At 42.6% G+C, this 20,252-nt stretch overlaps 1 protein-coding gene across 8 annotated transcripts in view; it reads left to right on the top strand.

The window, feature by feature from the left end:
• AKAP9 (A-kinase anchoring protein 9) overlaps nt 1-20,252 on the top strand; it is a 200,529-nt gene that overhangs the window by 155,727 nt on the left and 24,550 nt on the right. For 7 of the 8 annotated variants that reach the window (XM_073677388.1, XM_073677390.1, XM_073677395.1 and 4 more), the window contains 10 exons: nt 1,705-1,743; nt 3,168-3,400; nt 4,947-5,066; nt 7,780-7,956; nt 9,771-9,872; nt 10,844-10,996; nt 11,431-11,604; nt 13,680-17,105; nt 18,721-18,861; nt 19,690-20,205. In XM_073677388.1, coding sequence (XP_073533489.1) covers nt 1,705-1,743; nt 3,168-3,400; nt 4,947-5,066; nt 7,780-7,956; nt 9,771-9,872; nt 10,844-10,996; nt 11,431-11,604; nt 13,680-17,105; nt 18,721-18,861; nt 19,690-20,205 — 5,081 coding nt within the window. The remainder of the gene's footprint in view (nt 1-1,704; nt 1,744-3,167; nt 3,401-4,946; nt 5,067-7,779; nt 7,957-9,770; nt 9,873-10,843; nt 10,997-11,430; nt 11,605-13,679; nt 17,106-18,720; nt 18,862-19,689; nt 20,206-20,252) is intronic. The other variant, XM_073677392.1, reaches the window with a different exon arrangement.

Raw genomic sequence — 20,252 nt, 5'->3', positions numbered from 1 at the left:
CTACAGCGATCAGGTGACTTTGAAAATTACATCATTGGATGTCTCTCTGGTGCACTGTTCATCACCTGACCACTGCAGCCAATCACAGGCATCAGTGGTCCTGGGACAGGTGAACTGTAATGTCATCACTTCCCGTGCTGGCGCACACTGGATACTTAGGGATAACATCAAATGAATAGGGCAGATTTTGTTCTTTTCAGAGGATCCAAGTCCTGGAAATCACCTTTAAAGGGAATCCATCAGCAAGTTTTTGCTATGTAATTTGAGAGCAGCATAATATAGGGGTTGAGAGTCTGATTCCAGCGATGTGTTACTTACTGGGCTGCTTATTATAGTTTCAGTAAAATCAGTGTTTTATCAGCAGGAAATTCACTAGAGGACTAGTTGGTCTCCTGCCATGTAGTCCTTGTGCTCTGTATAACCCCGCCCCCATCACTGATTGGCAGCTTTCTGCCACTATACTCAGGAAGCAGCCTATCAGTGCTGTGGGCGGAGTTGTACAGGACTCGGTATTCAGAAAACTGCTAGATCTGCAGCAGAGAAAACTGGGATTTTATGAAAACTGTAGCTTGTAGCCCAGTAAGTGAGACATTGCTACATTATGGGTCTCTGCCCCTACATCATGCTGCTCTCAGATTACATATCAAACGCCTGCTGACAGATTCCCTTTAAGCGGTAATTTATCCTGTTGTATAATGTAAAGCAACTTTGTTTTCCTTTTCAGGTACTTTTTTAGATTAGATCCGCTCTCCTGACATGTCTGTTTTAGTAAATACTTGCTCCTAAAGAAATAACAATTCAGCAGCATCTGTTTTTTTTACAACTCTACATTGTGCTGTTCCTCCATTGCTCCTCTTGGAAATATGTGAAGAATTTAACATATTGTGATTCATCATCCACTTGCCAGTAGTGGGTGTCCCTCATCGGTCAACTCTGATTGGACGTAGAAAAGTGAAATGGAAGCGCCCAGTTGACAATTTATTCCTAGTTTTCCTGGAGGAATATTAACGGATCAGCGTAATATAGGAAAAATTATTTTGCCTGAATTAAATTATTTTATTTTTTTTTTAGTTTATTATTTTGGATTTTTAGACATGTCAGGAGCACTTGTTATATTCAGAAGCATAAGTCTTTCCTGTTTTTATTTTAATTTTAACAAAAGTTTTATTTCCACCAACCGGAAGTATAACGTGTTCTGTGTTGTGTCCAGAGCCCCATCGCTCTGCTTTCTCATCAGGTAAGCCCTCAATGTGACAGGTCCCGGTAAAGCAAGCAAGCGTTACACGCAGCAGCCTATCGGCTCTGCTGCCGTGATGTCATGATGATGATGTCATCCGTCGGCTCTACATTCTGCTGCTGTGATGTCTTGATGATGTCATCTGTCGGCTCTGCAGCTGTGATATAATGATGATGTCATCCATCAGCTCTGCTTTCTCCTGCCGTGACGTCATGATGACGTCATCCGTCAGCTCTGCTTTCTGCTGCTGTGATGTCATGATGATGTCACCCGTGAGCAGATGTTTTCTCGGGGCCTGTGCATTGGGTATAACTTGGCCTTTACATGTACTACTTGCACCACATTCTCCTGTTACTATTCACCCCCCGTTCTTCCCTTTGCCGCTCTCTCTTCTCTCCAGCATTGACAGAAGAACTGTACACGGCATGTGAATTACACTGCATTTGTTTTGTTCTCTATTCTCCCAGGCTTAGTAGACGCTGCAGTCGTTGCAGCTCCCAAAGAAGGTTTGTTTGTACCTCCCGCATGGCCAACCTCTAATCTGGTGTTTTTAATGGCTACGATTTGGGATTGAACTAATCCTCTGGCTTTTTGGGCTCCTTGATACCTTGCACTAATCCTCGCTTGCTTAATTGCCAACTCCTGTGCCTAACCACTCCTCTCGTGGTCCTCCAAACCCCCCCTTTTGCTAGCAAGGGGTTAAACTCTCTACCTCTCATTAACACGCATCTCAACCATCATCTTATCCATCATCCAATCACAGCTCCCCTAGTGACTTATCCCCCCTTTATTCCTTGATTCGGAAATCTATCTACCCCACTACCTTACCCCACCTCCCTCTTTCCAAACTTCCAGATTTGATTGATCGCCTCATTTTGGCACTATATTGTATTGCATCGCAGATGATCGCTCACTTAAGATGATGGTAATAGGCAGGCAGCGATTTTTAAGAAAATTGCATTTGTTTGTTTTTTTTCGGTGATTTTTTTTCTTTTCATACGTCTAAATCACCTTTGTGACGGTTTCTCTCTCCCTGATATAACAGCACCCGGTGAAAGTTTTGCAGTTTGTTCCAAACTCCAAAGCGTGAAAAAAAGTATTGATATATTATATACTTGTATGGCTAACCGCACCCGGTGCACTGGACGCTCACGTCCCGGCTTTCATCATGAAGCGGAAAAACATTGGATCTTTGGAGAGTGTTTAGGAAAAATTTTACACAATCAAAAGTAATAAAAAAAAAATGTATAAATTAAAAAAAAAAAAAAAGAAGAAAAGAAAAAAATTTGTGAATTTGTTACTTCAGCTTTAAAGGGAACCAGTCAGCAGGTTTTCCTTTATATGCTGCAGCCATCGACTTATATACCGTGCTTCTTAATGAACGTCCCAACAGTTGTGAAAAATAGTTTTCGCTATTTCGGAAAGAAAGCCCTGTTTTATCAATCTTGGACAACCCCTTTAAGTCTTGTATTGTCATTTGAGGGCACCACGTTAGTAGTTATTAGGGTGGCCTGCTCGAATACAGCTATAGAGAATAGAAGTAGGCCAGGTCAGCAGTAAAGTGAATGCCATGAGCATGGTTCATCTGCATTTAGACTTAATTATATAACTCCTGCCATATATAACATACATTTGTCAGTGCTACAAATTATATTATATTGGGTAAAACCTCTTAATATATAATTTATGTTGCATTTTTTTTTATTACCAAAAACAAGTTCTCGGCTACGCTTGCCATATATATACCTAGACACACGCCCCAGTTCATACAGATTTGGGCGTCACTTGCTTGAAAAAATCAAAAACCTCCAACACTTCAACTCCATCCAATGTTTTTCCTGCCATTGGGGCTATGGAGATTCTACTGATTTGAAGGACGTCACCTTTTTGAATAGGGATTGATGGGGTTGTATGTCACCTCCCTGAACAGAGCTGCTGGAAGAGACAGAGAAGCTGCTGATGGAGAAGATCGAGGTTCAGCGTCAGGCGGAGAAGGACTCCGGAGACCTCCACAAACACGTTAAGGTTCTGGAGGTGGAGCTGGAGGAGCAGGTGAACCGGTATACAGATTTGGAGCAGGAGAAGAATGCTGACCTTGAAGATCTCCGACAGAAGAACCTTGCTCTGGAAAAACAACTGGAGAAGACGCGTCGCTTCCTAGATGTAAGTGAACAACTTACCGACTACTAACCTCATACTCCGATCTAGATTATTCGACTAAATTCACTATTGATGTCCCAGTTTGGTATATCTGACCCGGATAAAATGACTAATATATATATGTGTGTGTGTGTGTATATATGCATGTATGTGTATATATATATATATATATATATATATATATATATATATATATATATATATATGTATATATGTATGTATGTATGTATGTATGTATGTATGTATGTATGTATGTATGTATGTATGTATGTATGTATGTATGTATGTATATGTCATTTTTGTACTGACTAATCCTCCTAAACCATTTTGGAAGTGGACAGATCTCCCAGTAAAGCAGTAGTGAGGAGGCGAGGCGCGTTGGAGATTGTATGTGATGATTATTTGAACCTTTTTCCATCGGAAGTGGTGTCAGTGATGGGGGTAGATTTTGGTCCTGAGAGTGTTAGGTTAGTTAAAGGGATTTTTCCACAAACGACATTAATCGGTTGTTCGGGCCAGCACCAATTAGTAGAAAGGGCTCCTGAGCCCCTGTTCTTCATGGCTTCAGTATATGGGATTGACCAGTCCCTTTCAGAATTTTTTTTTTTTACTATAAGCTCCATTACTAGTAACAAATAAATAAATGGAGCTATACTCCCCCCTCCCCTGGTCCAGCGCTGAATTTCCACCGCTGCCCCGGTGTCTGTTAGGCTGCAGCGTTGACGTCATGTCGACAACGCTGCAGCCAATCTGCTCGCGCTCAAGACTTCAAGTTCTGTAGCTGGTTTCTTCCTCTTATCCCACCATGACGCAGCGCATGTGTGATTGTACTGTCCTCACCGCACACGGTGGATATGGACACTGTGCGCCCGCTCCTACCAAAGAGGAAAAGCAATCCTCCTCACCGACTGCGTGACAGACAGGGCAGAGCGAGCGAAGGAGCACCAGCCACTAACACAGCGATGGTTTTTATCATTAAAAGCATGAATATATCTGTCCATATTTAATATGATAGAATAATGGCCGCCACCTGCCTATGTATACAACCGTATAGAAATAGAAACTGTCTCTGTTGCCCATAGCAACCAGTCACAGTTCTGCTTTCATTTTTTAAACAGCTCTGGTAAAATGGAAACTGTGCTGTGATTGGTTGCTATGGGTAACCAAGAGCCAGGTGAGGGCGCATAGGGGGGAATATATGGGAGACACATATAGGAAGGACGAGAGCGGTGGAGATAGACAAGCATCACATTTATGAGTATAATATTAGAAGCTACGCTCCTCCTGTCAGCTCTGCCCCGGGGACCACCGCAGCATTGAGTCCACTTCACAGTTTTTCCTCTGCGTAGAGACGTAAATGAGGCCAGCTGCAGTTCCCTTTACAGCCTGGTAGTCACAGTGGCGCTGTGCAGGTAAAAAGGGTGTCTCAGGGGTCAAACATCCAGCGATCATTAAGTGATGGCTTATCATGTCTCCTCATTTATTATATGTGCTCCATGAGACTTTATATACCTTCATACATGTTTTTTCTTCTTTTTTTGTGATGCAGGAACAGGCGATCGATCGGGAACACGAGAGAGATGTATTTCAGCAAGAAATCCAGAAACTAGAGCAGCAGCTGAAAATGCCACAAAGACACCAACCCATTACTGACAATCAGAGCAACGAGGTAGGAGGCGTCAGCCCCCCGGCCCGCCGACATTGCACTAGGAAATGTTACTATAGCCCCCGTCCGCCCATAGATAAAACTAAGGCCGTGTCCATACATGCAGAAAATTCTGCTGCAAATCCTGATGTGTTGGCAGGAAAAACACTGCGTAAAATATATTTAACTTTTTTTGTCACATTTTTTACTTGCGTTTTTGTTGCTGATTTTCACACACTTATTAGTTTAGGTGAAATGTGTAGCAAAAAAACTGCTGCAAATCTGCAAGGAAAAAAATAAGCAACGTGTGCATGAGACTTCACTTTGCTGGTACTAGGAAATCCTTCAGGTTTTGTGACAAAACTGCGCACAAAAAAACGCGACAAAAACGCAACGTAGAAGTAGATAGATTTCTACTTGACCCTTTAAAGGGATATTCCCATTTTCATAGATGTGGATATTGTCAGATAAAGCACTTTTGCAATTTGCTGCTTATTTCAATTTTCAGTCGTCCTTGAGATATTAACGCTTTTCTTTTGTTTACAGCTCGTTGCCTAGGAGACCGACCGCCACTGGCGTCTAGCTTTTTAAGCACTGTACTAAAGCTGGACGGGATTAGGAGGTCACGGCACGCTCTAGCGTTCCCGGCCAGGTTCAAAACAGTCCTTACAAGCTGAATAAAAAAGGGCTAGTAAGCACTGCGCATGTCCTGCTGTTTAGGAAAGGTGGTCGGTCTCCAAGGCAACAAAACTGTAAATGAAAAGTGTTAATATCTCAAGAATGATGGAGAATTTTAACAAGCCATAAATTGTAAAAATGCTTGTATTAAAAGGCTCTATCCGATAATTCAATTTTATTAAGATGGGAGTAACTCTTTAAGTTCCAAACTACTTAGGACATACAATGATGGGTACATTCCAATTTAGGCAATTATGTATATAATCATCCTGGACTAGTTGCTCACTGCATCTCATGTGGCTATAAAAAGTCTAAAGGAGTCACTGGAAATTGGCCTAATTTGCCTAGGATTGACACTTCCGGCATAAAAGTCACATTGTTAATTATCTGCGGCACGCCACTATATTCTCAGTAATTGGCTGCTTTTTTTAAAGGGTTTGTCCAGGATTTAGAAAATGTATCTAACATCGATGTGCTATGTATGGATTTGAAGTATTGTCTTAACCAGGTATAACCTGCAACACCAGACTAGGCCCATAGACAAATTGCTGTAAAATACGTCTCTCCAGCAAAAGGTGCTCTAATAGGGTCCAAATCCTTATACCAGTGTAGAAGAACTAGGCACTCTTGTAAGGTGAAAGACGATTGTTAATTGTATACACGATCCAAAGTATATTGCAAAATGCTGCCCATAAACAGGCTTGATGGTGTTCCTGGAAAAACAAGACTTTTTTTTTTTTTTTCCCCCAAACCCTGTCAACCCGGAATGACTCCCCTTATTTTAAAGATTGAAAGATATACAGTCAAGGCCAAAAGTGACGACACCCTTGAAATTGTTCCAGAAAATTATTGCTATTACACATGTTTATTTCCTCTGTGTGTATTGGAACAGCACAAACAAACAGAGAGGAAAAAAAGGGCAACAAATTGAACACAATTTCACACAAAACTCCCAAAATGGGCTGGACAAAATTGTTGGCACCTTTCCAAAATTGTGGGTAAACACCTTTGTTTCAAGAATGTGATGTTCGTTCAAACTCACCTGTGGCAAGTAACAGGTGTGGACAATATGAATATCACACCTGAAACCAGATAAAAAGAGAAGTTGCCTCAATCTTTGCATTGTGTGTCTGCGTGTGCCACACTAAGCATGGAGAACAGAAAGAGGAGAAGAGAACTGTCTGAGGACTTGAGAACCAAAATTATTGAACAATATCAACAATCTCAAGGTTACCAGTCTTATCTTCAGAGATAAAAAAAAAAAAAAAAAAAAAACTTTTTTTTTCTTATCTGTTTTTACTTTCTATGATACCTTATTACGGGAGCAGCCGTCTTACTCTAAACTGTGAACAGCTGAAGATATCCTTATGTCTTCTAAGGGAAAGTGTCGTGAGCATGTTCAGTGACCTGTGCAGAGGTCCCTGAGCATTGAGAGGAGAGGAGGAGTAGAGTTTTCCTTTTTTTCTATTAGTTAATTTTCTGTTGAGATTTCTTTTAAAAGGGTATCCTCAACTTCTAAAGTGATAACATACTGCTACACTTTGTTATCAATAGGGTCTGACATCTGGAGCCCCCTCTGATTCTGACAGTGAAGAGACTGCAGTTCTGCCTTCACAATACACCTGCTGCGTGGGAACTGGAGCTAAGGGGCCGCATACACCATAGACATCGGATGGGTGAACGCTGGTTCATCAATCATATATTGATGATATATTTCGCCCGACTCTCTCAAACACATGAGCGCTCGCTCTGGTTTTGGAAGCTCACTAATTTAGAGAACAGTGACATATCCCATTAATATACCGTTATATATTATTTTGACTTTGCAATTCTAAAATGTATTATAATGTTACAAAAAGAAACAAAATGAGAAAGAAAAGGGACAGATGAACCAGACTACACAAGGACGTGTGTAGTCTGTAACCACAGAGATACGTAGATCTACAGAGAAACTGTATACACAAAATAAAGAAAGCATTGATGAAATGCAATAAAAAGTGCGCTTTATTATATTACTATTTTTTTAATTAATATTTTCCTTGATATGGGTTATTGATAGGTTGAAAAATTAGAAAGCAACCTCAAAGAAAAGACTGACAAGTGCAGCGAACTTCTGCTGTGCAAGGAGCAGCTGCAGCGAGACGTACAAGAGAGGAACGATGAGATCGAGAAGCTGGAGTGCAGGATTCGGGAGCTGGAGCAGGCTCTGATAATCAGCACTGACGGCTTACAGAAGGTAAGACTTCATGTAATACTGCCCGCAGCATGCAGCCCGCTACTGCGTGATTCTGTCCCATATGCGCCACGTGCAATATACACTACAAGGGCAAAAGCTACAGCTTCTCGAAAGACTTTCTACAAGATTTTGGAAGTGTTTATGGGAATTTTTGCCCCTTCATCCAGAAGATCATTTGTGGGGTCAGACCCTGATGTTGGGAAGAGGTCGGGCTCACAATCTCCTTTATAGGTGTTGGATGGTACTGAGGTCCGGGCTCTGTGCGGCCGCTCATGTTCTCCCCCCATGTCTGTATGGACTTTGTGCACTGGGCACAGTCATGGGGAACAGAAAAGGGCGAACCCCAAACTGTTCCCACAAAGCTGAAGCTACAATTGTCCACAATGTCTTGTGCTGAAGTTTTAAGATTTCCCACCACTGGAACTAAGGGGCCGAGGCCGCTCCCTGATAACAGCCCACAGCATTATCCTCCTCCACCATCTGTACAGCGTGCACAATGCAGTCAGGAGGTAACGTCCTTCTGGAATCACCAAACCCAGACTCCTCCATCAGACGCAGATAGAGAAGTGCGAACCGTCTCTGCACAGAACACGTCTCCTCCAGAGTTCAATGGTGGCGGCCTTACACTGCTCCATCTGACGCTCGGCATTGTGCTTGATGATGTAAGGCTGCAATGCGGCTGCTCAGCCATGAAGCTCCCGGCGGGGGCGCAGTGTTTGTGCTGATACGAGAGGAGGTCTGGACTCTGCTGTTATGGAGTCAGGAGAGCGGTGGTGACTTTTCTGCTCTAAGCTCCTCAGCACTCGCCCCCCTGCTCTGTAACGTTACGGGGTCTCCACTTCGTGGCTGAGTTCCTTCCACTTCTCAGTAATATCACTCACAGGTGATGGGGAAGATTTAGGCTGAACAGACTTGTTACCCCGGTGGCTCCTATTACAGGACCACTCGGGTATCCGTGAACTCTGGACCACCGGCCGTTCTCTCACATGTTAGAAAAGGCAGACGGCATGTGGGGGGCCGGTGGTTATATACAAGGGGCCAGATATTATAGACCGTGGACAATGGCGGCAGATGTTATACACCGGGGGCAATGGCGGCAGATGTTATACACCGGGGGCAATGGCGGCAGATGTTATACACCGGGGGCAATGGCGGCAGATGCTATACACCGGGGGCAATGGTGGCAGATGCTATACACCGGGGGCAATGGTGGCAGATGCTATACACCGGGGGCAATGGGGGCAGATGTTATACACCGGGGGCAATGGGGGCAGATGTTATACACCGGGGGCAATGGGGGCAGATGTTATACATCGGGGGCAATGGCAGCAGATGTTATACACCGGGGGCAATAGGGGCAGATTTTATACACCGGGGGCAATGGGGGCAGATGTTATACACCGGGGGCAATAGGGGCAGATTTTATACACCGGGGGCAATGGGGGCAGTTTTTATACTCCTAGGGCAATGGGGGCAAATGTTATACTCCGGGGGCAATGGGGGCAGATGTTATACACCGGGGGCAATGGGGGCAGATGTTATACACCGGGGGAAATGGGGGCAGATGTTATACACCGGGGGCAATGGGGGTAGATGTTATACACCCGGGGCAATGGGACTAAATGACAAACCTGAATTCACTGATTTAGACACGTGTCTCAATACTTTCCTCCAAATAGTTTATCCCCAATTGAATAATATATTAAAGTAGCTGTATAGGCAGAAGTGGCAGGTACAGTGTCTGTGATGAAGCATGTATCCTCTTATTACCTTCTGAACCATTCATAAAGCATCTTTCTGATTTTATTTCTAAGGTGGAAAGAAGACCTTCCATTGTCGTCGGACTAAAGGGAGAAATGCCGCTGGAAGCGCAGCTGCAGGTGGAGAGAGAAGCAACCGACCGAAAGGAGAAGGAGGTGAAATGAATACGTTACATGTTCCCCGGCTTCCCCTGTCCCTGCAGTCATTTGGATTTTAGGCTGTGTTTGGTGCTGCAAATTAAGCTCCATTAACTTAAGTGCAGCTGAGCTGCAATACCAGACACAAACCATAGACCGTAAGAAAGGAGACGAATCTTGAATAGCACTTTTAATTGTCTTTTATGTAACATCCACATATAATATTGTGATGCATTGCAGTCTTAGGCTATGTTCACACATCGTGTTTTTTTCAGCATTTTTTGATGCTTGTTTTTTTATGCAGATTTTCAGCTGTGTTTTAACAGTACCAGCAAAGTCTGAGATTCCAGAAATCTCATGCACCCATCATGTTTTTTTTTATTCGGGATTTTGTGCTTTGCATGGTTTTTTTGCAAAATAGAGCATGTCACTTTTTTCAGCGTTTTTTCACCCATTGGAAGGTGTCAAGTTTTCAGCGTTTTTTGTGCCTAAACCAGAATGAGATTTTTTTTTTCACTGAACTTTATTTACATGCACAACAGAGACAAAAGAACAGTGAAAAAACGCTGAAAAAACGCACCAAAAAAAAGCAAGAAAACAGCAACAAAAATCCTTAACAACCTCCAGCAAGGGATCAGGTTTTGCTGCAGAAAATGAACTCTGTTCATGATGTGTGAACATAGCCTTAGAGGTTGTCTGAGATTTCCAAAACTGCACCACTCTTGCCTGCTGGTTGTGTTGGGTATTGCAGCTTATTCCCATTCAAGTGAATGAGGGCAAAAATAGTTATTGGGAATACTTGTATACTTGAAACAGACGCGTCCGAATTAAGCCACTTTGCACATTAGGATGCTCCAACCTCCACCAGTATTCAGCCATACACATTAGATAATCACAGTTATAAGGATATTTCGGGCCTGAAGATCTGTCGGCTTAACTGTCAGAAATCCTGTATCACAGCTTTACATTCCTTCATTTTTGTCCGGCAGATCACAAACCTGGTGGAGCAGCTGGAACAGTTCAGGGAAGAGCTGGAGAATAAGAATGAGGAGGTTCAGCAGCTCCACATGCAGCTGGAGATCCAGAGGAAGGAGGCTGAAACCCGTCTGCAGGAACTGGAGCAAGAGAATAAAGTGCTAAAGGTGAGATAATTCTGCATTGTGTACGGGTTTCTTATTATTTTGCAGGTAAAAGTCATTATTAAAGGGTTATTCCCATCATTAAAAGTACAGAATAGATGATAATTCTCAGATCGTGAAGGTCTGATCACTGGGAACCTCAGTGATCCCGAGAACGGACCTCTGTTAGAGACCCAGTTAATGGAGCGGAGGTCAATCATGGTGAATGTCATTGAATTTATTGTCTATGGGACTGCTGGAAAAAGCTGAGCACTGTACTCTGGTGTGTCCAGCAGTTCCATAGGAGATGATTGGAGTGGTGGCTACTCATCGGTCTTTCTCAGAGCACATTTCAAGTGAAGGTCCCAGTGGTCGAATTGCAATTTTTAATTGTGTGAATGACCCTTTCATTTGATGGGTATGGGTTTGAAGTCTAAACATCTACTTTATGTGTTTAGGATGAAGTTGAAAACACACAGCAAGAACATCCAGGAACCTTCTCTTCTAAACCTCTTCTTCCCAAACCTGGAAAATCAGAGGAATTATTACTATTGAAAGACCAGGAAATCGACCTGCTCAACGAACAGATAGGAAAACTGCAGGCACAACTGGAGGCTGCGACAGATAACAAGGTATTGTCCCGCTAGTGCCATCTCCCATATTTGTAATCATCTGTAGACTGCTGCAAAAAAAGCATCGCCCATCCCATGTGTGGGGGTCCCTGATGCCAATAAAGCATGCTGTCTGCTTACAGGCTGGGTTTTTCTGATTAGTTGTTGAGCCCTTAAAGGGGCTTTCCTGGAGTACAATATTGCAGAGCTATACTTGGATAAACTATCATTATCAGATCAATGGGGGTTTGACTCCTGGCATCTGCACCAATCCGCTAATTGAAGGGTCCTCGAGACTCTAGTTTACCAATTTCTATTGGCCATGCAGCTCTTTGCAATTCCATCATATACTAGTTGTCATTCAACACGTCTTTACGGACCCACACCGACTTGATATCGATGGCCTATCTAAGGACAGTCCTTCAATATGTCTATGTCCTAGAAAACACATATGAAGTAATCTTATCTGCTATATAATTTTTGTAGAGATGTGTCAGCTTGGCTGCTCTCCAGTTTGCTAATCTATGAGTGACAGGTCTCTCCCAGCTAACAAATGAGATCTGTTGATCGTTGTGGGGAGGGCTGCTCAGCTGACACTTCTTTCCAGGTCAGACAGATAACACTGGTAGGGGGCAAATGCTAAAGGAAGACTGAACATAGAAAGTATAGAATTTATTCTATATCTTGCAGTCTCATTTTTTACCCTTTTTTGCCTCATGCTGCAAAATATGTTAAACTGAGAAATATATACAAGAATTGTCTATATGGATTTCCCAGAAAATCAGCTTTCCAGACTTCTCTCTCTTTTGTCTGGTTTTAAGACAACTGGCAGCAACAGGTGTCCCCTTTATCTGCCACCTACACCTTTCTCTGCTCCTCAATACCTTTTATCCGGCTTTAAGTTAGCTGGATGCAGCAGTAGCTTCTGCTGTCTCCGCACCTCTTTTCCTCACTGTCCTGTGTCTGACTGTTAGACAACTGGCTACAGCAGGTGCCATCTCTATCTGCCACCTCCACACCTCTCTTCCTCAATGTCTTGTGTCTGATTGTAAGTCACTTGGATGCAGTCAGAGCCTCTTCTGTCTGATATCTCCACCCCACTGCTCCTCCCTGTGTTGTGTACGACTGTAAGACAACTGGCTGCAGCAGAAGCTGCCACTCCACACCCAACCCTCTGCTCTTCACTGTCTTGTATCTGGCTGTAAGTCTACTGGATGCAGGCAGGAGCCTCTGCTGTCTCTGCACCTCTTTATCTCACTGTTCTGTGTCTGACTGTTAGACAACTGGCTGCAGTAGGTGCCACTTCTTTTTGCTACCTCCACACCTCTCTTTCTCAGTGTCTTGTACCTGACTGTAAGTTACTTGGAGCCTTTTCTGTCTGATATCTCCACCCCACTGCACCTCACTGTCTTGTGTCCGACTGTAAGACAACTGGCTGCAACAGAAGCCTCCACACCCAACCCTCTGCTCTTGACTGTCTATCCTGCTCTAAGTCTACTGGATGCAGCTGGAGCCTCATCTGTCTGAGGAGGAGAGGGATTGAGACAACACTGTCTAGTATCTGATAGTAAGACAGCGGTCTGCCACTTTCATCCCTCTCTTCCTCACTTCTTGTGTCTGGTTGTAAGAAAAATAGCTTCAACAGGAGTCTCCTTTGTTTGCTGTCTCCACCCCTCTCATCCTCACTTTCTTGTATCTGGTTGTAAGAAAATTAGCTCCAGCAAGTCTCCCCTCCTCTGCCCTGTCTGCTGTAGAAAAAAATCACCTATTGGCCATGCCCCTCTCTAACAGTAGAACAGTAGGAACTTAACCCCTATATTCCCCGCAAGTTTAATACAAGACTGTTTTGTTTCAGGAAAATTTAAAATATACTGAAGACTGAGAGGAATTTGAGAGCAATAATATCTATAGTTTATTTGATTAATTTCTAAGATTATCCTTTAGAGCTATGTTTTTTCTGAAGCACTTCAGGGCTCATAGGCTTAGTCATCTCACCGTCTTGTAGGCATGACCTGCTTATAGCGGTTGTTATATTTTTTTGTGTTGGAAATAAAAACAAAATCATTGGTATATTTTTTTTATCTTTACTCTTTCAGGTGATTGAAGAGAATAATGAAAAAATGAAGGCTTACAAAAGTCAGATAAAATGCCTAAAAAGTGACCAGGAGCGACTGAAGAAGAGCAACGAAGAGGAGATAGAAAAGCTCAATGAAGTGATAGAAAAACTACAAGAGGAGTTGACTCGTATAGAGCAAAAAGTTGCAATGGACTTTGCTGATAAACACCAATTTGAAGACACTGCTGCCGGGAAGGAAATGTTACAGCCATTATTTGGTCAAGGAGATGCACCGTTTGCTGTCATGGAAGATGTGAACGTGAGTGCAAGCAAACCATCAGAGAACAATATGGCGGAGAGGCATGAGAGCACTAATAATAATGGACAGAGGAACGAGATGTCCACAATACCGTTGAATAAATTATCTGAGACTCTATCGGAGGAGGCTCAGGTTACTCTTCGGAATATGGAGTCCAAGTTGGAAGAACTGATGGGCATTATTAAAATGAAGGATGAGCAAATTATAATGCTGGAAGAACAAACCCTAGCAATGAAAGACCTGAAAGAAGAAGTCAAAAGGCTTCAGCTTGAACTTGAATATAAAGAAATGGAAACTTTTAGACATCAGCTTTGTCCTGAAAATCTCATTCTATCTCCAAACACTGAAGAAAGTGATACAGATGAGGCACCTACAAACAAGGACATGGTTAGAACCAAAGAGCCGTCAGAAAATCTCCTGAGGCAGGACAGAAATGCCACAGTCAACATCGATAGATTAACTGAGGAATTACGAGCAAAAACAGCTCAGTATTTGGCAGTCGAAGCCTTGCTTGTATCTGTGCAAGAGGCTTCCAAGGATGCAATACATCGACTTGAGATTCATGTGCAAGATCTGCAGACAAGCATCCAGGAGAAAGATACAAAGCTCCTGCAATTCACAAATCACCCTTCAGCCCTGCTTGAAAATCAGGAAATTGAACGTCTAAATGATGTGGTCAGAGATTTACAGCAGAGATTGGCAGATGGAGAGAAGAAGATCAAGGAAGGTCAAAGTGAAACTTTAATAGAAAACTCTGAAGTTCTTCTGCAGAGGGTAGACCAAGATGAGGGTGAGCTGGTTAGAATAAAAGCAGAGCTAGAGAAGACTAGAATCGAGATGACCCAACTGGAAAAAGAGCTGGACAAGCACAAATTGTTGCAAATGCCTATCGAGAACAACGAGGAATCTGAAACAAGCATAGAAGGTCCTACCTTGGCTGAACCAGAACAAACTTTGTCCCAAAAGGCAAGAGATCCCTCTGTAGCTTCTCCAGATATGTTTACACCCAAAGAGGAGACCACCACTGCAATGAAGAATATGGAGTTACAGATACAAGAACTTCAAAGTCTTATAGATCAGAAAGATGTAGAATTGTTGCGGTATACGAATCTGGAAGACTTGTTGGACCAACAGAAGAACGAGATTGAGCGGTTGAAGAAGGTGCAGGAGGACTTCTCGAAAGAAAAGAAGATTTTAATTGATTCGGAAGTCGCCACAAAGGATAGAGAAAGTAAAAGAAGCACCGAAAGTGAGGACAACGAGAAAAATTCAGATGGTGGAAATGCCTTTAAGGAAGAATTTGAGAGGACAAAAGTGGAAATAGCTTTGTTAAAAGAGGAGCTAAAAAAGATAAGAAACATCAAAACAAAAGATGGGTTAAGTCAGACATACCACCAAGATCTTATAGAAAATGAAGTTGCTCTGCAAAAAGTTGGTGAAGATGATGCTAAGGTCATTCAATTAAAGGCTGAGCTGGAGACAACGAGAATAGAGATGGCATTGTTGGAAGAAGAATTGGCAAAACTAAAACTGTTTCAAAGATCTGAGGATGAAAACGAACGGGCCGAGTCTAGAAATTCTGAAGGACGTGAAGTTATGGGTCTAAAACCAAAATTAAGCAAAAGGGAGGCACCTCGTCTGGAAGTGTCGCCCTCCATGGAGGAGACCACTACAAAGGATATGGAGTTGCACATAGAAGAACTTCAAAACATCATAAATCTGAAGGATATAGAATTGTTACAATGTGAGAATCAGGAAGACCTGCTTAACCTGCAAGCACAAGAGATCGCACAGCTGAAGAAGGTGATCAAAGACTTATCAAAAGAAGAGAAGGATTATGGTGCTACAAGGAAGGATGCGGAAAGTCAAATGAGCCATAAACCAAAAATCACAGAGCACAAACACTTGCAGGAAGAGTGTGATGGTAAAAGTGACTTAAGAGGAGAGCTTGAAGAGAAGCGTATGGAAATGGCTGCTTTAAAGGAAGAACTAGAAAGGCTAAAAGAGCATAAAGAACATACAGAAAGGAAGATTGAAAAAGCCTCTAAAGTTGAGCTTCACGAAAGGGATAAAGAACAAATACAGATGCAAAAGCAAGTGATGGTGACATCCACAGAGGAGACCACACAAACTAGTACCCATGACATAGAGTCACGGTTGCAAGAACTTCAGAAAGTTATAGAACAGAAGGATTCAGAGTCGGAACAGTTAAACAAGCAAAAAATGGAGATTGAGCAGCTACACGATGTGATTGAAACGCTCAACCAAAAATTAGCTGAAGCTGAACTAAAGATGTCCTCTAAAGCAAAGTCAGACAGTAACGCACAGCATTTTAGAGATGAGGAGAAGGCATCAAGACTGCTGATGAATGGTGATACCACTGTGACCAATTCACTAAGTGTAAAGCAAGACTCACGACAATTGCCAATGGCTGAGGACAGTGTAGACGGACAAGAGTCTTTGCAAGACAAGTCCAGTGGAGATGAAACGTATGACCATGGTGATGTGGAGGAAGCTGTGAGAGACCAGACCGCACAGCACTTGGCCAACCAAGTTTTGCTCACCTCCGTACAGGAGACCATGCAGATCACAATAGACACCATGGAGGATCAGTTACAGGAAGTGCAAAACGTTATTAAAGAGAGAGACTTGGAAATTTTGCTGTATTTAGAAGAGATTGAAACGCTGAAAGAGCAGGTGAAAGCTGAAAGCGACCAACATGGTCAAATAGTGGTGGCCATGGAGGACACACTCAGGGAAAAAGTGGCTGCAGCTCTTGTGAGTGACGCCCAGCTTAAAGCCATTCAGGTGCACACTAAACAATTGCATGAAGATGATGGCCCTGTCAGACTGGATGAGGAAGACAGAAAAATGCAGCCTCTTTTTGCTAAGCCTTCCTTGGAGGAGGAAACCGAGTCAAAGTTATCAGCGCTCTCTATGAGACTTTTAGAGTTGGAGAAGCAGCTATCCGACCTCCATGAGCAGCTACAGGTAGAACGTGAACAGGTTAATATCGCAAATCAACAGGCGGACGAGAAGGAGAGACAACTCCATGACCTGCGGCAAGTCTTGGAAAATTATACAAGGAAAACGGACATGAACCAGACAGAAAGCGAATCAAGAGTGATGGACTCTGCACTATCCCAGGTAAATGTTCGCTTTTTCTGATTACAGGCTAGTGAAAAGAAATATATATATATATATATATGTGTATGTATATTTATGTGTGTGTGTACATATACATATATTATATATTTAAATAGTCGGATTTTGCAGTCAATGTTGTTCCCTTCTTTCTACTGTCACATAACTATATAATAAAGACCTGCAGTTATGTGACAGTAGAAGGAAGGGAATAATGTTGACTGCAAAATCAGAATATTTTTATATACAGTACAGACCAAAAGTTTGGACACACCTTCTCATTTAAATATTTTTCTGTATTTTCATGACTATGAAAATTGTACATTCACACTGAAGGCATCAAAACTATGAATTAACACATGTGAAATTATATACTTAACAAAAAAGTGTGAAACAACTGAAAATATGTCTTATATTCTAGGTTCTTCAAAGTAGCCACCTTTTGCTTTGATGACTGCTTTGCACACTCTTGGCATTCTCTTGAAGAGCTTCAAGAGGTAGTCACCGGAAATGGTTCTTTAGCCCAAACAAGTCTCTTCTGCTTGTTGCCTGTCCTTAGCAGTGGTTTCCTAGCAGCTATTTTACCATGAAGGCCTGCTGCACAAAGTCTCCTCTTAACAGTTGTTGAAGAGATGTGTCTGCTGCTAGAAGTCTGTGTGGCATTGACCTGGTCTCTAATCTGAGCTGCTGTTAACCTGCGATTTCTGAGGCTGGTGACTCGGATAAACTTATCCTCAGAAGCAGAGGTGACTCTTGGTCTTCCTTTCCTGGGGCGGTCCTCATGTGAGCCAGTTTCTTTGTAGCGCATGATGGTTTTTGCAACGGCACTTGGGGACACTTTCAAAGTTTTCCCAATTTTTTGCACTGACTGACCTTCATTTCTTAAAGTAATGATGGCCACTCGTTTTTCTTTACTTAGAATTTGTATTATGGCAAGAAAAAAGCAGCTAACAGTCTATTCAGTAGGACTATCAGCTGTGTATCCACCTGACTTCTGCACAACACAACTGATGGTCCCAACCCCATTTATAAGGCAAGAAATCCCACTTATTAAACCTGACAGGGCACACCTGTGAAGTGAAAACCATTTCCGGTGACTACCTCTTGAAGCTCATCAAGAGAATGCCAAGTGTGTGCAAAGCAGTCATCAAAGCAAAAGGTGGCTACTTTGAAGAACCTAGAATATAAGACATATTTTCAGGTGTTTCACACTTTTTTGTTAAGTATATAATTCCACATGTGTTAATTCATAGTTTTGATGCCTTCAGTGTGAATGTACAATTTTTATAGTCATGAGAATACAGAAAAATCTTTAAATGAGAAGGTGTGTCCAAACTTTTGGTCTGTACTGTACCTATACAGATATATTTCTGCAAGAATGGTCTTTTCAATAGCATTGACTGCAAAATCCGACTACAAAAGGTTTGTTTGTAGTCTGTAGCCATGGAGACATATAGTTGTGCATGCAAATTGTAGAAACCTAAAAGTAAGAGATTTTTAGTGAATATTTTCAAAATTCTTCAGTATTTGGTTTTTATTTAAATGATTGCACGCCCTTTAAATTGTCATCGCATAAAGTATACAGTTTATACGATTTGAGGCTTCTACCTATCCACAGGGAATTATTCTAAAGTCTGAGGACAACACTGTGACTGATCTGGAAAATGCGCTGCACATTACTAAAGCAGAAGCAACGGCTGCCAAAGAAGAGCTGTGCCATTACAGAGAGATGGCGGAGAAACTGAAGGAGGAGCTAATGGTGGGGGATGATCGCTGCTTTACCTTTATAGTAAAAATGCTGGCACTGAATATAGCATGCACTAATGACCGGTGAAGTATTATAAATTGGAAGTGGGGTCCTATTTGCTGATGTACGATGCCAGGTTCTAGAACCGATACTTGAAAATATTCGTCCCCAATGCAAAATGTATGTTTTGTGCCACTGGTGTCTTCATATGTTGCAGAGGGGCCTCGTTGGGCACCAGGGACTGGGTTGCAGCTGCTGCCTTTGCATTTTCTTTAGTTTTGCCCCTGCTTACCATTAAAGTGGATTTCAGTTACCATTGTGTTGGGATGTTTATAAAAGACAAAAATAACCCATACTTACTCCCAGAATCATTGCTGCCGCTCTGACGGTCTCAAACTGATTGTAAGGGTCTATTTACAAGTGCAGTCAAATTTCGGCATAGGTTATAACTTGCTGAAAGCTGGGTGTTTATCCTCAATTATCCCGACTATTCCCAAGAACAAGGAATTAAAATATCCCGTTAGAATGGAGCGTTGTCCAAACCCATTCATTTTTTATGGAAATGTCCGAGAAAGGCGAGCTGTATACTTGGCATCTCCGGCAATCCTGTTGACATGAATGGGGCATTTCTGAGTCTATAGAGGACCCAGGAGTCAAACCTCTCAGTAAGTTTTCACCTATCCTGTGGCTCAGGCAAGACTGGAAAATCCCATCCATTTGTAGACATGGTAGACAGTCACTGTGTGTACTTTATAGAATTGTGAGGTCGGCCAGCAATATGGTGGCCTCCATGTCTTGTAGAAGTTCACTTTTAATGCTTTCTTCATAAACATCCTACAGCTCAAAGAATCCAACTTGGCACATCTCGAAGAAGACCTTCGAGACGTGAAGAAATGTCTCGCCCACGCCGAGGAGAAGTTGGCGTTTTACATGAAGAAAGAACTTGAGGAAGAGGAGCAGAAGACCATGCCTGGTGTAGATTTCACAGATGGGGTCAGAAGCCCAGAGTGGGCCACCAAGGAGAGCTCAACATCATCATCATGCCAGACCGACAAAGTCTCAAGTGTTAACAACAGCAACCAGACGTCACGGGTCCACCACAAACACATAGGAGTCCAGAAGGAGCTGGAGTCCGCTCACCTTAACAACACCTCGGAGGAAGTGGCCGAATTAATGGAGCTCTACACTGATAAGATCAGCCAGATGCAAGAGCTCCACGCAGCTGAGATCCTCGACATGGAAGCCCGGCACATCAGCGAGGCGGACACTCTGAGGAGGGATCAATATGCTGTCGCACAGGCGCTTACTAATGAATGTGAGGCTCTAAAAGCCGTTATCGAGGCCTTGAAATCTTCTGTAAGTACCTCTGTATTAGGCATCATGTAATACGGGTACTGAAAAGT

The sequence above is a fragment of the Phyllobates terribilis genome, unplaced genomic scaffold (assembly GCF_046119375.1).
Source record: "Phyllobates terribilis strain yellow unplaced genomic scaffold, ASM4611937v1 Scaffold_4__5_contigs__length_816908805, whole genome shotgun sequence".
Classification (NCBI taxonomy): domain Eukaryota; kingdom Metazoa; phylum Chordata; class Amphibia; order Anura; family Dendrobatidae; genus Phyllobates; species Phyllobates terribilis.
The sequence above is the reverse complement of the archived record's forward strand: the minus strand, read 5'-3'. Positions and strand labels throughout refer to the sequence as shown.